The 18,361-nt window shown below is 42.7% G+C and overlaps 2 protein-coding genes across 3 annotated transcripts in view; one reads left to right on the top strand and one right to left on the bottom strand.

Annotated features, from left to right (window-relative positions):
- The window catches only part of COG7 (component of oligomeric golgi complex 7), a 39,787-nt gene extending 33,662 nt beyond the window's left edge, over window positions 1–6,125 (top strand). For both annotated transcript variants that reach the window (XM_075830369.1, XM_075830368.1), the window contains exons 17-18: window positions 165–308; window positions 2,210–6,125. In XM_075830369.1, coding sequence (XP_075686484.1) covers window positions 165–308; window positions 2,210–2,376 — 311 coding nt within the window. In that variant the 3' untranslated portion in view covers window positions 2,377–6,125. The remainder of the gene's footprint in view (window positions 1–164; window positions 309–2,209) is intronic.
- Window positions 6,126–8,855: 2,730 nt separating this feature from the next.
- SCNN1B (sodium channel epithelial 1 subunit beta) overlaps window positions 8,856–18,361 on the bottom strand; it is a 53,091-nt gene continuing 43,585 nt past the window's right edge. Inside the window, exons 8-13 of the mRNA XM_075831431.1 lie at window positions 14,923–15,040; window positions 14,569–14,644; window positions 13,085–13,142; window positions 12,721–12,782; window positions 11,991–12,066; window positions 8,856–10,496 (exon numbers count right to left, since the gene is read on the bottom strand). Coding sequence (XP_075687546.1) covers window positions 10,146–10,496; window positions 11,991–12,066; window positions 12,721–12,782; window positions 13,085–13,142; window positions 14,569–14,644; window positions 14,923–15,040 — 741 coding nt within the window. The 3' untranslated portion in view covers window positions 8,856–10,145. The remainder of the gene's footprint in view (window positions 10,497–11,990; window positions 12,067–12,720; window positions 12,783–13,084; window positions 13,143–14,568; window positions 14,645–14,922; window positions 15,041–18,361) is intronic.

Here is an 18,361-nt window from a genome sequence, read left to right as displayed (position 1 = left end):
TTCCATATAATATACACCCAGAAAACATGCAAAACGTTGCCAAATATTAACACTTCTCAGACTTGACATGAATGGCCTCGGTTATCAATCTTAGGATGATTGGGGTAGTTGTGTTTGACTATAAGCCATATGGGGTCCCGGGTTGACTTTTATGTACCTTGCAGGGGAAGAGACCCCAGAACTGGACAACATGGCTGATTATTGGCTAGGATCGCTAGCCAGAGCCACCATGCAGACATACTGTGATGTCACCCTACAGATCCCGATCCTCACAGCGCACTCCAGCAAGCAGCTGGCAACCGATATAGGTGAGCGATCACAATTGTGTCTGGATTACACTGGACAGGTATTGTATGTGATAACTACTGATGGTAAAGATTGGGACCCCTGTACAGACTGTTATACCCTTGTGAAGCATGAAGCAACGCGTCACATATTCAACTCCACGTGAACCGGGGGCCCCACACTGAATGACATTCTGATTATGGGAGCTAGGGCCATTTTAACCCCTTCCTGCCGCAGCCATTTTTCGTATTTTCACTTTAGTTTTTTCCTCCCCACTTTCCAAATGGCATAACGTTTTTATTTTTTCATCAATATGGGCTTGTTTTTTGCGGGACGAGTTGTAGATTTTCACTGCATCATTTCTTGTACCATTATAATGTAGTGGGAAACTTGGGAAAAAAATATTTGTGGGGTGAAATAGGAAAAAAACAGCGATTCCGCAATCTTTTGGGGAGTTTTGTTTTTACGCCGTTCACCGTACGGTAAAAACGGCACGTTAACTTTATTCTGCGGGTCAATACGATGAGAGCGATACCAAATTTATATCGTTTTTCTTTATGTGTTACTAGTTTTACTAGGAAAGAACTGATTGTTAAAAATAAAATTTGAGTTTTGTCGACACATTCTGAGAGCCGGAACTTTTTTAATTTTCTATCGATTGAGTGGTATGGGCACTTATTTTTTGCGGGGCGTGCTGTATGTTCTATTGGTACCATTTTGGGGTACGTGAGACTTTTTGATCATTTTTTATTCCATTTTTTGTGGGAGATGAAGTGATCAAAAAACAGTGATAATGGCAGTTTTAAATTTACATTTTTTACGGTGTTCACCCTGCGGAGTAAATAACGATACATTGTAATAGTTCAGACTTTTACGGACGCGTTGACACCAGTTATGTTCTTTTTTTTTTTTTTTTACTTTGTGCTTGAGGGAAAATGGGAAAAGGTTTTTTTTGTTTTTTTTTGAACATTCATTTTTTTTATTTATTTATTAAAAAAGCCTTTATATTACTGTTTTTCACTTCTTTTTTTTTTTACTTGTCCCCCTAGGGGACTTGAACCAGCGATCAAACGATATACCGCAATACTAATGTATTGCAGTATATCGTGATACTGACACTCTCCTAGGAAGCCCTGCCTAAGAGCTTCATAGGAGTTCAATGATGGCGGACCTGAGGAACTTCATCAGGCCCCCAGGCTGCCATGCCAACCAACGGCAACCCCTGATCGTGTCGTGGGGGGCGTAGGAGCATTACAGGGGGCCGCCCCCCTGTTTCTGTCATATAAATGCACGGTGGCTATTGATCCTGCTCGTTACCCTGAAGTAACACACAACCGACACACTCGCTCTATGGACGTGAGCCCGCTCCATACTCCCCAACCCGACATGCGCCGTATATATACGGCGGATGTTGGGAAGGGGTTAATACATTTGTAGGACCAGTGCAATGCTGTCGTAAGTGCAGTACCCCCCAGAGTGGAAGGAACATATTACACAATATGACTCCTAGCTTGGGGGGTACTGTGAAAAACATTCAGATCCCCAATAAATACCTGCCAGAGTTTGCCACAGATACCCCATGTAACATCACAAGAATGCTGCTAGATGCCTCCTAGAGTGCCAGCTACAGATACGCCCCCCCCCCCAATAGTCTGATACGGGTATCAGACAGGTAAGCCTACAGGTGGGCTTATGGGTGTAATGCATGGACGCCAGCGATCACACCGAATTATTGCTGCCCTTTGCAGTGGATAATAGTATAAGTGGGAAGGAGGGGTCCGAGATGGTAGCGTGCTTGTCTCTCGCCTCCTTGTGCCCTAATATTACACATGAAAAGAGGTTCTCCAAAGACGACAACCTCTTTATTACAGCATTTGACTTCTGTTTTAGCCTCTTCTTAGCTTGTTTTATGTTTTCCTACTAGATTATTTGATCAATGTCATGGACGCACTGGGACTGCAGCCCACCCGCACTTTACAGACAATCGTCTCTCTGGTGAAGACCAAGCCTGAAGACTTCAGACAAGCTGCAAAACCCTTACCCAGGAAAATATCCTCCTCCATTGCAGCCATGAGAAACATTGAGTACTAACCGGCCTCACAAGTGGCATGGCCGCTCTCTACCCATGAGCCCTCTGGATGGAGGGACTGTACGCAGGAGACCAGACACAGTAGAGTTAATGGACTGCGGTGGCCTAACGTGTCATTGCATTATGGGATTTCCTGTAAACTTTACTGCCAAATATAAAGAAAAATGAATATATTTATTAGAATCTGGCTGGGGTTATATTCTGTTTTATAGAAAGTTTAATAGGTTTTGAAAGAATTTTTACAAAAGGCACATGAGTCACTTTCCAAGTCCTTTCGATTATAAATATGCCACATTGGCAGCGTACCCCTCCCCCCTCCTCTTAAACTTCTATTGTGCTGTAAATGTAAAATAGTTTTTCAGGGCCGGCACCATTTGTACATCAACGCAGCATATTCTGGTAATTTTCTGTTTTTTATAATAGAGGTACAAACTGAGAGGTAACATGGATGTCCTAGGCCCTGGTCTAAAATGTAGGCCCAGGTCTAAAATGTAGGCCCTGGTCTAAAATGTAGGCCCTCTATCCACTTCCCATGCCGCTGTATCTAATGATGACCTCTATGTACATGATGCAGTCCAAGAATCTACATACATTATTGTCTAATTAGAAACATTCATTTCAACATTGGCCCATTTTCCTATAGACGACTTTCTTTTAAGTGCTGAGGGGACCTTGGTGTCCCCAAGGCATTGACACCGGTTGACATTGAACCTCTGCAATGGAAATTAAAGGAATTCTTTTTTTTTTTAAAACAACTTTTACATTGACTTTTATTTTAAAAAATATATATATTTTTTTATGATACAGCTTCTATGTATCTTGTGAACCTAGAAGCTGTATCGTTCTGTCTCTTCTGATTTCATCAGTTCAGCTGAACTGACGACTCGGCTGAGATCGGGTCCTGCGTGTCTCTAAGGCCAGATTCACACGAACGTGGGGAAACTCGGTCGTGAAAAACATGAAGTTTTTCACGTCCGAAGTGCCCCCATGAGAGTTCAGTTTTCACGGATCCCCATAGACTTTAGTGAACGGAGAGATCCGTGAAAACTGAACAAATTAGGACATGTTCTATTTTTCAACGGACCCTTCACAGGGTCGGTTGAAACAACATGCGTCCGTGTGACGGCCGTTGCTTTAACAGGCGTCACGCGGACGTGCTCTACGTTCGTCTGAATTCGGCCTAACACACAGGATCTACCTAATATCGATCACATCTAAGTACATTATTAGCTGAATCCTGTGTTTAAGAGACACGCAGGACCTGATCTCAGCCGAGCCGTCAGTTCAGCTGAACTGACGGAATCGGCTGAGACAGGATACATAGAAGCTGTATTGTAAAAAGCAAAGCATTTTTTAAATAAAAGTCATTTTAAAAGTTGTTTAAAAATGCATAAAACATTGATTTATTAAAAGAAAGGTGTACACAGCCTTTAAAGACCAGGTTCACACATCTTCTACAAATTACACTGTGGAATCGGCCTGAAAATTCAGACCAAAATCTGCCTTGCATTGCAATAAGATAAATTTGTGGTGAAAATTTGAAACATTTCCGCAATAGATAGGGACCTAAAAATCCCCAGCATGCCTATATAATGCTGCAGATTTTTTACCGCTGTGAGTGATTGGGGGTTTGTTCACTTACAGCTCTTGCACACGTCCGTGATCGGGCCGTGAAAAACCGTCAGTGCGTTGGCTCCATACTGAACAAAATGATACAGTACAGAACAGCAGCTCCGTGGGGAGGCAGGGACTATAGCGTCATAAATGTCTTTGATGGCAGGAGTCCCGTTCACCCGTACAGCGGTCGAGCCGGGAAATCTGTCCGACACACGGACCGTTTTTCAAGGCCCGATCGTGGTCGTGTGCAAGAGCTGTAAAATTGTACTGAACTTTATTGTGGATTTTCGATGCAAAATTCCACAACAAGTACACAATATGTGAATCCACTCAAAGTGTCAATTTTGTTTTATTTTAATGGGGCATTCAATGCTCCTGTGAATCTACATGCAATGTATAGGTAAATTCCGCTGCACCAACTCAGTGTTTCTTAAAGTGTAACTTAACTTTTAAAAAACTTTTGACATGTTGTAGTGACATGTCAAAAGTTTTGATCGGTGGGGGTCCGAGCACCGAGACCCCCCCCCCCCCACTGATCGCTAAAACAAAGCAAGAGAAGCGCTCGCCTGATCGCTTATGCTGCTTCGTTTTTGCGATCGGTAGGGGTCTCCGTGCTTGGACCCCCACCAATCAAATCTTCTGACATGTTGACATATCACTGAGATGTCAAAAGTTAAATTACACTTCAATGTTTCCAAACCATGTACCTTCCTACTCAAGTTCCATCTAAGTACCCCCAGGGGTGGGATCATACACTGTACCCCACCTAGTAAAATCACAGCATGAGGACTGTGTGAGGACCACTTGCAAATAAGACATGTGCCATAGGTTGAGAACCCATAGACGTCGCTTGGTGATAGGTTTAAAGTCTTCCAGTTAAATGTAGCGAAAAGTGATTGTTATAGAGGTTTCTGTATTATTTATAGTAACTCGCGCCTCCAATGATTTCCTCTAAAAGTAGCCAACTTTTAGCGAGGGTTAAAATTTAACCACTTGTTTGCAAGTCAAGTGATAACTCCGGATTTGGCTAAGCAAACAATGTGGCATGAGATTTAGTTATAAAGACGCGGTTACACATTCTTCTTTCTCTTTACAAGCCTTTAGAATATCCCATTAAATCGAACAGTTGGAATAATGAATAAACTCTCAGCAACCAACACAGAACGAGAGGTGCGGGGCGGAGCAGTTATGTGTCCTCCATCCCAGAGAGGGAAACTTCTGGATACGATCTCTGCTACATAGATCTACGAAAGATGGAAGCAAAGCAGTTCATTTATAAGTTACTGAAACCCCACAGTCACCATGTGGTCTGCTTTTTTTTTTTTACCCTAGAAACAGCGCCACTCTTGCCCATAGGCAGTATCTAGTATTGCAGCTCAGTGCCATTTACATGAAATTTGGATTGGATGAGTTGCAATACCAGACACAGCCTTAGGAGAAGCGTGGCACTATTTCGGGGAAGAAAAAAAAAAAAAAAAGCAGACTTTTTTTTTATTTTTATATGCTCCCTTTAATGTGTGCTGTACTGATCTGTGGGATGTACAATTCCTAGGATCTCTCCGATCCCAAGAAGAGCAGTGCTTACTGCCCACTTACTGATTGGCGAGAATCTGACCAATGAGACTTCATGATCACTAGAATGAAGGCTGCATTGCTAGTAAAGCATAGCGACCTCATTGGATATATTCTCGGCACAGTGCAACTCCTCACCTGGCGCCATGCAAGTTACTGGAGCTCAGCGTCATGGGGGCAGTATTGCGGTTCAATGCACTGTGTCTGGTCAGAGGCAGCGCTGTGCAGAGAAAATGCAGAGGACCCCAGGGTTGGACCCCTACTGATCAGTCATTTATGGGATATCCTTACAATATGTCATAAAGGTGGGACTTACCACATACATTTCAGGAGCAAAGGAAGGGAGTTGGGTGAACAGTAGGGATTGTCTCCCCAACACTTGAGATGTACAGTATGTCACATGCTGGGATTTGTCTGCAGTGTCGCTTTAGCCGAAGCCTTTGAATAAAACCGCAGTAAAATCCGGACTGTGATGTAAGATTTGCAGAATGTGGAAATTGTCATTTTATTTGTTATGATTCATCTGCCTGATGGCCAATAAACGTGGAACTGGTGATTGTTACTATTTGAAGCGTTTTCATTTTTAGTCACGGCTTTCGAAAATGATAATAACAATCCTGGGCGTTGTGCCCGCAGCAAGTGTCAAGCAAAGGTTATGGCTACATTACACAAGCCGGGCTTCCTACCTGCCGCCCAGTGCCCCTCTCAACCGCCCATCATCCGGCTCAGAGAAAGGACCTTGTGAAAACCTACAAAATCCAGTGGTGGTCAAATTGTGTAGGCCTCAAATGTGGCCATTGTCCACATCAAAGGTTTATACATCACATTTAGCCAGGGCTTGGGCAGAAAGAACAGAGCACTTGGTGTAGAGGAGCAGTCCTGCCTGGTCATTAGGCTATGTTCACACGCTTACTAAAAAAACGTCTGAAACTACAGAGCTGTTATCAAGGGAAAACAGACCCTGATTTTCAGCCGTTTTTTAATCAAACTCGTGTTTTTCGTGGCGTTTTTTACGGCCGTTTTTGGAGCTGTTTTTCTATAGAGTCAATGAAAAACGGCTCCAAAAACGGCTTTTTTCGTCTTTTTACGCGCCGGTTTTTCAAAACAGCCATGTAAAAAACGCCCTGTCGGAACAGAACGCCGTATTTCCCATTGAAATCAATGGGCAGATGTTTAGAGGCGTTCTGCTTCCGATCTTTCAGCCATTTTTTGGCCCGTTTACAGCTTCGAAAAATGGCCGAAAATAGCCCGTGTGAACATACCCTTAAGTCCTCTTCACACTGAGTTTTTTTCTGGCAGAAAATTCTGCCTCAAAATTCCGTCTGCATGCCGTTTGCGGCGTTTTTCACAATGTTTTTCGCTCGCAGCGAAATACGTGTTCTCTGCCTCCCATGTCAATGGGAGGACAGAGACGTAAACACCCGAAGATAGGGCATGTCGCTTCTTTTTTCCGCGAGACGGTTTTTCCGCTCACGGGAAAAAAACGCCTCCGCCTCCAATTGAAATCAGAAGTTTTTTGGTTGCGTTTTCCATCAAAAACATGTAAAAAAACTCTGTGTGAACAGGGCCAAAACGTGTACGGCACACTAGAAGGCTACATTTACACGAGCGTGACAGATTTACGTACGTAAAAAATGCACGTAAATCTGGTCGTGTGCGTTGCGTTATGCATTTTTTTTAAAATATGAAATTGATAACAAATGGCGCACCGCACCGCACATGAAAACGCACCAATTCTGGACATCCAGTGAGTTTCACTCAACGGACTGTCGCTTCGTGAAAAGTAACGCATATGGGAACAGCCGCATTGAATTCAATGGGTCCGTGTTCTGAGCGTGATTTCCACGCACAGCACACGGACGAGTTTTACGCTCGTCTGAATGAGCCCTAAAGCTGACCTGCCCTGGGGTATGGGATGCACAGCAGACACATGAGTTGGGCACCACTGACCTATGAAAAGCCACTGCAAGGTTCTTGCGTTGTACACCAGGCACAGTCATGCTGGAACAAGAAAGGGCTGAGCTCCAAACTGCGACCACAAAGCTGGAGGCGACAATTTTCTGAAATGTTTTTGTATTAACCTTCCCTGGAAATAAGCGCCCAAACCCTGAAAAAAGTTACAGGCCCTAATCCCTCCTCCTCCAAACTTTCAGTAAGCGCTATGCTTTCCGGTAGGTAGCGTTTTCATGGCATTCACCACACCCAGATTCATCCATCAGACTGCCAGATAGTGAGACGTAATTCATCGCTCCGGTGTCCAGTGGTGGCGTGCTTTACACCACTCCAGCCGACTCTTGGCATTGTGCATGGTGGTCTTAGGCTTGTGTGCAGCGACCATGGAAACCCATTTCATGAGGCCCCGGACACACAGTTCTGAAGTCACTTCCAGAGGTAGTTTGTAACTCTGTAGTGCGTGATATAGAGGTTTGGTGATTTTTACATACCACGCTCTTAATTACTCGGCAGCCCCGCTCTGTAGTCGTGGATGAGCTGTTAATACTCCTAGACACTTTCGTCAGTAAGACCCACATTACTACCAATGTTTGTGTTTGTATGGCTGTGTGCTTGATTTTATGCACTTATTTTCAATGGTGGTGGCTGAAACACCTGAATAATTGGAAGGGGGTTCACATACTTTTGGCTATATAGTGTAGAAAATAAGATTGAGTCTTTAACCAAGTATGGGATGGTTTCTGGTCTCCACCCATCTATCTCATAAGGCTTCTAGAACTTGCTTGTACAGTAGTAGTTGGGCTTATTCCAAGATACCTTTCTGTCCATAATGTCTACTACACCTTGGGCTTCGTGTTGAAGGTTGATTTTCTGAAGGTCTACAACAACGATCTCCTTTGCCCCCAGGCTGTGTCTTGGCAAGACCATGAAGAAGTTCTGTAGGGTTCTCTACTCAGTTTATATCCTTCCCGTCTGAGTACGCAGAGGTCTATGCACGCCTACCTTGTCCTGGACACTTCTTTGGCTCCCTGACGTGGTGGTCCATATAGCCATGGTCTTCAAGATCTGCTCTCTGCAATATATCCCACAACATTTCACAGTATACATCGAGTGCTCATGGTTTATTCTCTTGTTTTGTAGAGCTACATGTGAACCCCTTTAAAATAATTGGTGTAAATCAAAGCTTTTCCAAGCTGACCATGATAGTTTCTGATATTGTGCTGTCCTTTGTTCTGGCATTGATGGAACCTGATACGGGCTCGATTTAGAATTTGTTTTTTTTTTATTAAGGATTTTGAAATATAGAAAAGAGTACATTTACAAAGAAAATGTAACATCTAGAAACCTATCGGCAAAATGACACCTCTTATAAATACGCCCCAATATATCTAGACCCCCCAACCAAAGGGGTGGAAACTGGCAAGTGCTGGATTATCACATGTTCTGGAATATCAAATGGTTATACAAAAATCTTATATAAAGTAAATGTAGAAAAGTTTTCGGAAGACAGCCAAGTAATATAACATATGCTACTATCACGATTTACTAGGAGGAGACATTACTGACTTTTTCTGCTTCGTCTTCTGTTGCTATTTTTGACCTTTTAGATTTTTTTGTGTCATTGACGAGAGTCAAATTATGAGACTTTCTAGACTGTCAGATGTTGAATTAAGGCATTTTAATTTACAACCTGTATACGCATTTCCCTATTATACAGGAAAGCTAAATATATCCTTAATATAGGAGAAATAAACTAGTATGCCTGATGTCCGCAAGAACCTGGCAAACAAATCCTTAAAGGAGTTGTCTGATCAAGACAATCCCTTTATTAAAAACAGACACTCCGGCGATCACTCGATCACTGCAAGTCCGGTTACTGGAAACCCTGGGTGATTGTCCGGCCATGCATTTCCCTTGAAGTATCCTATCCGAGAAATATATTACATGGCACCCATCTAAATAAATAGTCAACCATGTAATAGGTGGGCAGGTCGAATCCTTCAGAGAGAGCGACTCTCTTTCTCAGCAGCTATCCGGTCTACAGTAGCTTACAGAAGGGGTTCCTGAGCATTGGATGTCCATCTATAAAGTCTGTATACACTAAAAGGGGGATATTGACAGGGGTTGTCTTCATAAGGCAGTTGGGTCACTAAAGGCCCCGGGTTGAGTAGGTATAGTAGATGGCAGTAAGAACTTCCATAGACGTTAATGGAAAAAACCCAAAAAGTTAGATGGCAGCAGGAAATTCTAGAAACACTGGCTACTTAGCGCCTGAGATTTTTCACACCCTAATATATATGGACCTCTAGGTGGAACACAATTGTCCCATATTTCTACTGTTCACGTCTACACAATGTAATGTAGACAGTAGTCCAGTCATAAACCTAGGTAGCTCATCTATATATAGTGGACTAAGCTTCAGACCCTAAGGAAATAAGCTTTATTCTAAAGTTTTTGAGTAGTTAAATACTGAAAATTACCCGTAATGGGGTCTCATTTTGTTAAAAAAAATTGCAATATTTCTCCGCAATAATAACCATTGTTACAAGTAGATTTCATGAAGGTGATGATTGAGTAGCCGCAGATTGATTAATAATGAGGGTTAGTCGTAATTAAAGAATCAAAGTTATTATTCCTCATCACTAGATATGGCTTCAATTGCATCATCCATCTGTTGCACTCGTAGAGAGTCATACTTCGGTGGTGGGGTGCCTGGTATAGGCATAGTGACTTGGTCTAAATCTTCATGATGGAAGCCAGGGTTGGTGTAAGCTTCCACCAGCTCAGACACCGTGGGTGGTGGATCGGAGTAATCGGGCCGTCGCTTCTTCTCTTTTCTCGATTTGTTCCAGTTAAGAAGCTTGAGTATTGTGATCCAAAAACAGTCTATAATGATTTCTCCAAACTCAATGATGCAGAGGACTGAGCCGCCCATCCAGAATCCAAACTGACCACCCAAGTTTGACAGAAGCCACACCACCTACAGAACAGAAAGTATATCGGCAATGGTTTAAATCTACTTCACATCATTGATATCTTAAAGAGTTTTTCCACCTAAAGCAAGGTTTGAGCACTACCGAGCCTCTATGGCCTTTCTCTGGCCTCAAATCAGTGCATTTTGGCCTTAGGGTATGTTTACACAAGGTCATTACGTCCGTAATTGACGGACGTATTTCGGCCGCAAGTACCGGACCGAACACAGTACAGGGAGCCGGGCTCCTAGCATCATACTTATGTACGATGCTAGGAGTCCCTGCCTCGCTGCCGGACAACTGTCCGGTACTGAAAACATGATTACAATACGGGACAGTTGTCCGGCAGCGAGGCAGGGACTCCTAGCGTTGTACATAAGTATGATGCTAGGAGCCCGGCTCTCTGCACTGTGTTCGGTCCGGTACTTGCGGCCGAAATACGTCCGTCAATTACGGACGTAATGACCTCGTGTGAACATACCCTTAAGCTTAAGATCTTTGCAGTGTAGGACAGATTAGTTGCTAGGGTGTGTATCCATAACAACCAGTCAGTATCAAATTACTCCACTATTCAGCAGAAAGCTAGATTGGAGGCATGTTGACAGCAAAGAAGGGAGGTCAATTGCATGGCAGCCGTCTACTCTTGATAAAAAAATATCCTGGTGCAGTTCCTATGTAAACCTATGTGTATCCATGGTTACAGACTACAAGAAAGCCTTGCGTAGTCTGATCCTGCAGTTGTGTCACTCTACTCATGTCATGGTATGTGTCATTATTTCCTAAGCTCACTAACACACTGTTTCAAAATTTTGCCAACCAGCATTATAGGACCAGTGTGGCATACTTGCCATGAGAGGCAGGCCACATGACTGTTACAGGTCATGTGAGGTGGAGGATTCAATGTCATTTCCCAAAATTTGGGGTGTTTTTGCACTGAATCCCTGCAAACTGTGTCCAAAGATTTGGAGAAATGTAGGGACCATATAACACTACCCAGCCCCCTCCATTTTTCTGAAAATGGGAACAGGACTGTATATGGGTGGATGATCTAGGCCCCTCATAAAAAAAAGTCCACATTTTGATATGGACTCTCTCTTGACAATAGGCACCCCTTTTAGTAATTTTGCTTTCAACAAGTGGGGTCATCCCCCTAAATAATAGGGTTTCTGCAGTAGCCTTGTTTGCTATATAGGACTTAGTTTAGTCCAGGGAGTCAGTTGGAGAAAGAACTAATAAGACCGAATCTGGATTGTGTCAAGGAATACATTTTTATGGACTGTGGTATTTGCAAAGTGATTACCAAGTAACAAAATGGTGACAAGTAGTCATGTCTCCATTGTAGAGAAAAATCAATATTGCCCTAACGGCAAGGGATATAGTCCAGCAGCGTCCACACAAGGTGTTCACAGGAATATCATTCTGCCTATTCTTTCTCACCCAGTAGCCTATACTTATGACCTCATGGTCCAGCCCCGGCCCTTGCCCCCATATTCAGCACTCACATTGGTGGTTGCAGACTCCGAAACACTGCGGTAATTGAATTCCTGGAAGTAGATGTTCATTCTGAGGATGCCATTTCTGGGAATAGAGACGTGAAAGATTTAATATTTGCAATTTTTTTTTAGGGTAACATTGACAGTGCTTGTTCTGAACCCACCAGTGGCAGTAAGAACTTGAGCGCCAAGGGGAACATGACGGAAGACGTTGTGATAAAAATATGACATAATATGTCTAAGAATGGGGAACTATGGTCTCTTTGACTATAATGGGACATCTCGCTGAGCATAGCCACTTCTATTAGAGTCACATTGGTGGGAGTCTATGAACTGGGACTTCCTACGATGTTGAGATGAATGGAAACGAATGATCTGTAAGCATGGAGACACTTCTCCCTGGAAATCAATGGCTGCTATGGAATTTAATGAACATATGGGAAAACACCTCGAAAGTGAACTGATGGGAACACCGATACGGGTGACTCCAATTACTTGACCCATTCCCCACAATGACCTTTATCGACATATGAATTTATGCAAATGTTGATGAGGTTTTTGGGTCTCAGCTGGAGGAGGATTCTTGAGTATTCCCGAGTCCCGAAGACCGAGATTTTACGGCACAATATATGGGACACAACAAGTTATTATTCTAGGACAACGAGGTTATCCAAAATACAACATAACTTAGTCCGGCCACAGTCACACATACATACATTGATGGGATCCATTAACCAACCTGTTTACAGTTATGTTTTCGTTGCCGTCTTTTTCATAAGAAAGAACGTGAAAAATCCAGTCCTGAAATAAAATTATAAAAAATTAACTAGTAAATAAGTTTGGAACAAGTCCCAAAACCTGCCTTGGGCCATTTATAATACTAGTGTCTTCTTATAAAGTAGAGGAGCCTTTGGGCCTCCTCGGTAACCAGGGCCTGGGTGCCACTTGCTACCACTGTTCCCCTATAATTGCGCCCCTGCTGGTAAGTCTGAAATAAACGCTTCTTATGACTTGGCTGAAAACTACACATACTATTCATACTATGGCAGAAACGTATGTAAAACTTACCAGCAGAGGGCAGCGTTTTAAATAGGTGTACTTACCTCTGCTGCAGCGGAGGGCCAATCAGCCATGGAGATTGTCATTTTATAGTTACTGTCACTGTAATATTAACAGAAAACATCAGTCTTTACATCTGGTCTATCCTTACTAAAACAAATGGCTCGCCATAGATGTAATTTTTAAATTTTGCAAATTTGATTTTATTGAGATTTTTTTCAATCGAAAAAGAAAATGCATTGCTGCATACATCACATTGTAATAAGATGTAGACAATTTTCTATTATTCATTGACATGAAAGCTTATTTTTTTATTTTATTTTTTATTGAGTCGTATTTTTTAATGGTACCCTATAATGTACTGAGAAACTTTTAAAATGATTTTCTGTGGTTGATTTAAAAAAGAAGCCATTGTTTTTGTGGTTTCGTTTTTACAGTGTTTACTTTGCGGTAAAATTGACATGTTAACTTTATTCTGCGGGTATATACGATTACGGCGATACCAAATTTATATAGTATTTTTTTTTTTTTTACTACTTTTACAAAGTAAGAACACGTTGATAAAAAATAATTGTTTTGTGTCGCCATATTCTAAAAAGGCCATAACTTTTTTATTTTTAAGTCGATGAATCGGTGTGTGAGGGCTTGTTTTTTGGGGGGGGGGGGGGGGGGGGCTGTAGTTTTTATTGGCAGCATTTTGGGAAACATAAAACTTTTTTTATCACATTTTATTACATTTTTTTGGGAAGTGATGTGCCCATAAAAGCATTTGTTTTCCTACGGCATTCACCTGGCGGATTAATCGACGTTCTATTTTAATATTTAAATTAGTTCGAACTTTTACAGAAGCAGCAATATTAATTATGTTTACTTTTTTATTTGCTTACATTATTTTTGGTGAAAAATGGGAAAAGGAGTTTTTTTATAGTTTGTTTTTATTTTATATTCGATTTTTACAAAATGTATTTAAAAATGTTTTATTACTATCGATCGCGCATGCAATACACTGCAATACTTATGTATTGTAGTGTTTTGCCTTGACCTGTGTTCTACTGATAATCCTTGCCTCTGGCGGGTGAACAGCTGACATACATGCACGGCGGCTGTCGCTAATAGGTTCAATTATAAAATTCTAGCTGCTTGCAGCCACCACTAGGGGGAGAGCAGGAGCGTATTATATACACATTTATTATGTAGATCAATGTGAGCTGTATATGTCTGTATGCAGTAAGTGTCCCCTAGTGGTGGCCGCAGGTAGCCATAATTGTATCATATAACTCTATGCTACACATGGGATTTGGTAAGTCCTAACCATTATAAAAATGTATTATGAAATTGACCAGCAACAGAAGTTTGGACCTATTTGAATAGAGAAAAACCCAAATGGTTTTCAAAGGTGGACATGCACTTCAAAATGATATAAAGATCTCGCTACTCGTGTATAAGGATGATGGAACAAGGAAAAGGGAGCATAGAAAAAATAAGACGCTAATAATAAATTCTACCAGTGTGAAGGATCGCTACTTACTTGCATGGCTGCTGACAAAGGCCAATACACTTTTCTCTTTCCGTCACAGAGTCTTTCATCTTGTAATAACAGTACACTGCAAACACAGACCTGAATTTATTAGTGCACATCTATGCTTTGTCCACTCATGGCTCTGCCAAACCAATTGTGCAATGGACAAATGGGTGGCAAATAGGTGTAGTTGGGGTGGTGCACATTGGTGGCCGTAGATGGGTGGAGAATAGGGTGTCTATGGTGCTGGAGGGCTTCAAGAGGGAATACGAACTGGGATAATGGGCCATTCCGTCTGGATAATACTCAATAACATCAGTGACTGAGGGTTCCACAGCATTCCCTTATGTGGATTCTACTTACCCCAGTCCGGATCTTCTTTGTTGTTGCAGTAATGTGCCCCATCTGGTATTGGGTACAAGTAGTGAGCGCAGTCACACTGTTTCACCATTGCTTCCTGGAAACACGACCGCAGGCAAGACTGGCAAGAACAAGAAAAAATATATATACATAAAAAGCATCCAGGTAAGGCCTCATTAAGGCCTCATTTACACGAACGTGATATACGTCCATGCGACGCGCGTGCTTCTCACGCGGGTCGCACGGACCTATACAAGTCTATGGGGGCATGCAGACAGTCCGTGAGTTTTGCTCAGCGTGAGTGCGCTGAAAAAAATTCACGACATGTTCTAAATTTGTGCGTTTTTCGCGCATCACGCACCCATTGAAGCCAATGGGTGCGTGAAAACCACGAAGGTCGCACGGAAGCACTTCCGTACGAACTGCGTGATTCGCGCAAGAGCTGTCAAACTCTGAATGTAAACAGAAAAGCACCACGTGCTTTTCTGTTTACAAACATCCAAACGGAGTGTCTTAGAGATGAGCGAACCGAACTTCACCGGGTTCTGCCGAACTCGTTTTGCCCGAACCCGGCAAAAATTTTTGCGGTACGCGACGTCAGGAGACAGTCACTGTCCAGGGTGCTGAAAGAGTTAAACTGGTTCAGCACCCTGGACAGTGACTTCCGATCACAATATACATGAACATGTAAAAAAAAAAAGAAGTTCTGAATTACCGATAACTCCCGGCTTCTTCCTCCAGTCTGACCTCCCGGGATGACAATTCAGTCCAAGTGACAGCTCCAGCCAATCACAGGCCAAGCACAGGCTGCAGCCAATCACAGGCTGCAGCGGTCACATGGACTGCCGCGTCATCCAGGGAGGTGGGGCCGGATGTCAAGAGAGGGACGCGTCACCAAGGCAACGGCCGGGAGACCGGACTGGAGGAAGCAGGAAGTTCTTGGTAAGTATGAACGTCTTTTTTTTATTCACAGGTTGCTGTATATTGTGATCGGAATTCACTGTCGAGGGTGCTGAAAGAGTTACTGCCGATCAGTTAACTCTTTCAGCACCCTGGACAGTGACTGACGTCGACTAGCCTCATCTCTATGATGTCGGCTGAGCGAAAATCACGCAGCCGCGCATCATACACTGATGACACACGGAGCTGTCAAGTGCCTTTTGCGCACGCAAAACGCTGCGTTTTTTTTGCGTGCGCAAAACACACACGCTCGTGTAAATGAGGCCTAAGTCTGTTGAATGGTATTTATAACTCAAGTTGAAGAATGTGGCACCTTATACTCCACTGCTTATGTATTAAGTTCAGATAAGACTCCCGAAAATAGTTTGTTTGATAGATTTTACAGAGACCTGTTCAGTAGAACTGCCCCCCCCCCATCTTTCTTCACAGCAGGAGAAGGATGCTTTACAGTCGAGTCAACAGAATCTGAAACTTGAGATTGGCAGTAACATCATCAGCCCTACCCAGGTTGCCCCATCCCCTTTGTGTCAGTTTATACAGAATTTCGTTCATTTTTTTTCTACTATTGCGCCAACCAAATACCGATCAAATGAAAATGAAAAGCTGCATATTTTTTCAGGCTCCATTGACTTCTATGGGGAGTCATTTGAAACCGATGGGTTACTATGGATACAGTATCTAACCAGACCCCATAAATAAATACAGACCCCAGGCTGGAAGCAAAAATAGATACAGACCCTCTAAATAAATCAGACCCCAGACCACATCTCCTATATACAGAACCCAGACCAGACCCCCTCAAAAAAAACAAGGCCTTTCCCCAAAACAGATACAAACCCCCTAAATAAATACAAACCCTAGACCAGATCCCCTAAATACAGAACCCAGACCACATCCCCTAAATAAAGAACCCAGGCCATACCACCTAAAAAAAAAAAACAGGCCAGACACCAAAATAAATATAGACCACAGACCCCCTAAATAAATACAGACCCCAGACCACATATCCTAAATATAGACCCTAGACAAGACATGGATACAGACCCCGGGCCAGAAACCCTAAATAAATACAGCACACAGACCAGACCCCCTAAATAAATACAGACCATAGACCAGATCCCCTGAATACAGAAGCCAGACCGGACCCCCTAAATAAACACAGACCCCATGCCAGACCTCAAAATAAATACAGAACTCAGATCACATCCCCTAAATAAAGAACCCCCTAAAATACAGACCCTAGACCAGACATAGATACAGACCCCGGGCCAGACCTTCTATATAAATACAGACCTCAGACCAGATGCCCAAAATAAATAAAAACAACAGAACTCCAGAATATAAACCGCAGACCAGACATTCAGATACTCACCTCTCCCCGTTCCTGCAGTCCTCTTATCTACCAGGATCGGGCCCCGGTTGGACGACTGTTCACAGCATCACATGGCTGTACTCATAAATATCTGACTACGCTGGTTACACATCTTTGTGCTATTTCTTTGGAGTAGCGTTGCTCCTGGATTACCGTACGCTGTGTTCTTATGCAGATCCCCTGCGGCTTGACAAGAGCTTCTATGTTTTATTTTTTTAATTAAATTTTGTGGCTACAAAGAGTTTGTCAATACACTGGCTCTTCACCATTATACACAGAGGACCTCTACTCCCAGCATTGTCATCCGACTTCCTCTGTATTTGGCAAGCTTGACATCGTGAATAACAAGCATTCCAGAGAGACAACTCATAGGGGGGGGGGGGGTTAAGGGATGATGAGTGTTGATGTAAGTTAAAAAAAATTTCCAAAAATAATATTCATACTATAAAATCTGCTTAAGGCTGCAAAATATATAAACAATGCTTCTATATATGTCTAAAGAGACAATGACGCCCTTTTTCTCCTTATCAGAAACCTCTGTCTGGCTGTAAGGCAACTGGCTGCAGCAGGAACCCTCCCCCACTGCTCTGTCTGCAATAGGAGACTAGGGACAGTAAGCCCCTCCGGGGTTTTCCCACTTTTATGGCATGTCAGCTCTTTCTGTATTCCTCAAAAGAGAATGACCATGCATTCCCAATACTGGTCTAGGCACCCGTGTTCTCCGTAATAGTTGGGGGTCCCAGATGGTCCTTTAATTGGACAGCTTGTTGATTGTAGACATAAAAAGCTACAAGTTATCTAAATCCCCCGGCTTTCTTATTTTTTTAGACGAGGGCTCCATGACAACTTTTGGCTACGGTAAAATTGATCAACCTCAATCATAAGATTTACAACATCGTTATAATAATTGCATATGTCGCTCGTGACTTTTTACCCATAGAGGTTGTATGATAGTCGCAGCAACGTGATTTTACTTTTATTTCAAGCGACTAAGTTGCTATACCCCTGTACGCCACACTTCATGCATCTACTATTTAGCCTACCTGGACTGCAATTTGGTAGAGGGGTGAACAGTCCCTTAACTGTATCAGTCATCTGGGTAGTTCAGGG

The sequence above is a fragment of the Rhinoderma darwinii genome, chromosome 6, assembly GCF_050947455.1.
Source record: "Rhinoderma darwinii isolate aRhiDar2 chromosome 6, aRhiDar2.hap1, whole genome shotgun sequence".
Lineage (NCBI taxonomy): Eukaryota > Metazoa > Chordata > Amphibia > Anura > Rhinodermatidae > Rhinoderma > Rhinoderma darwinii.
Note: the sequence above shows the minus strand (reverse complement) of the source record. Positions and strands in the feature narration are given on the sequence as shown.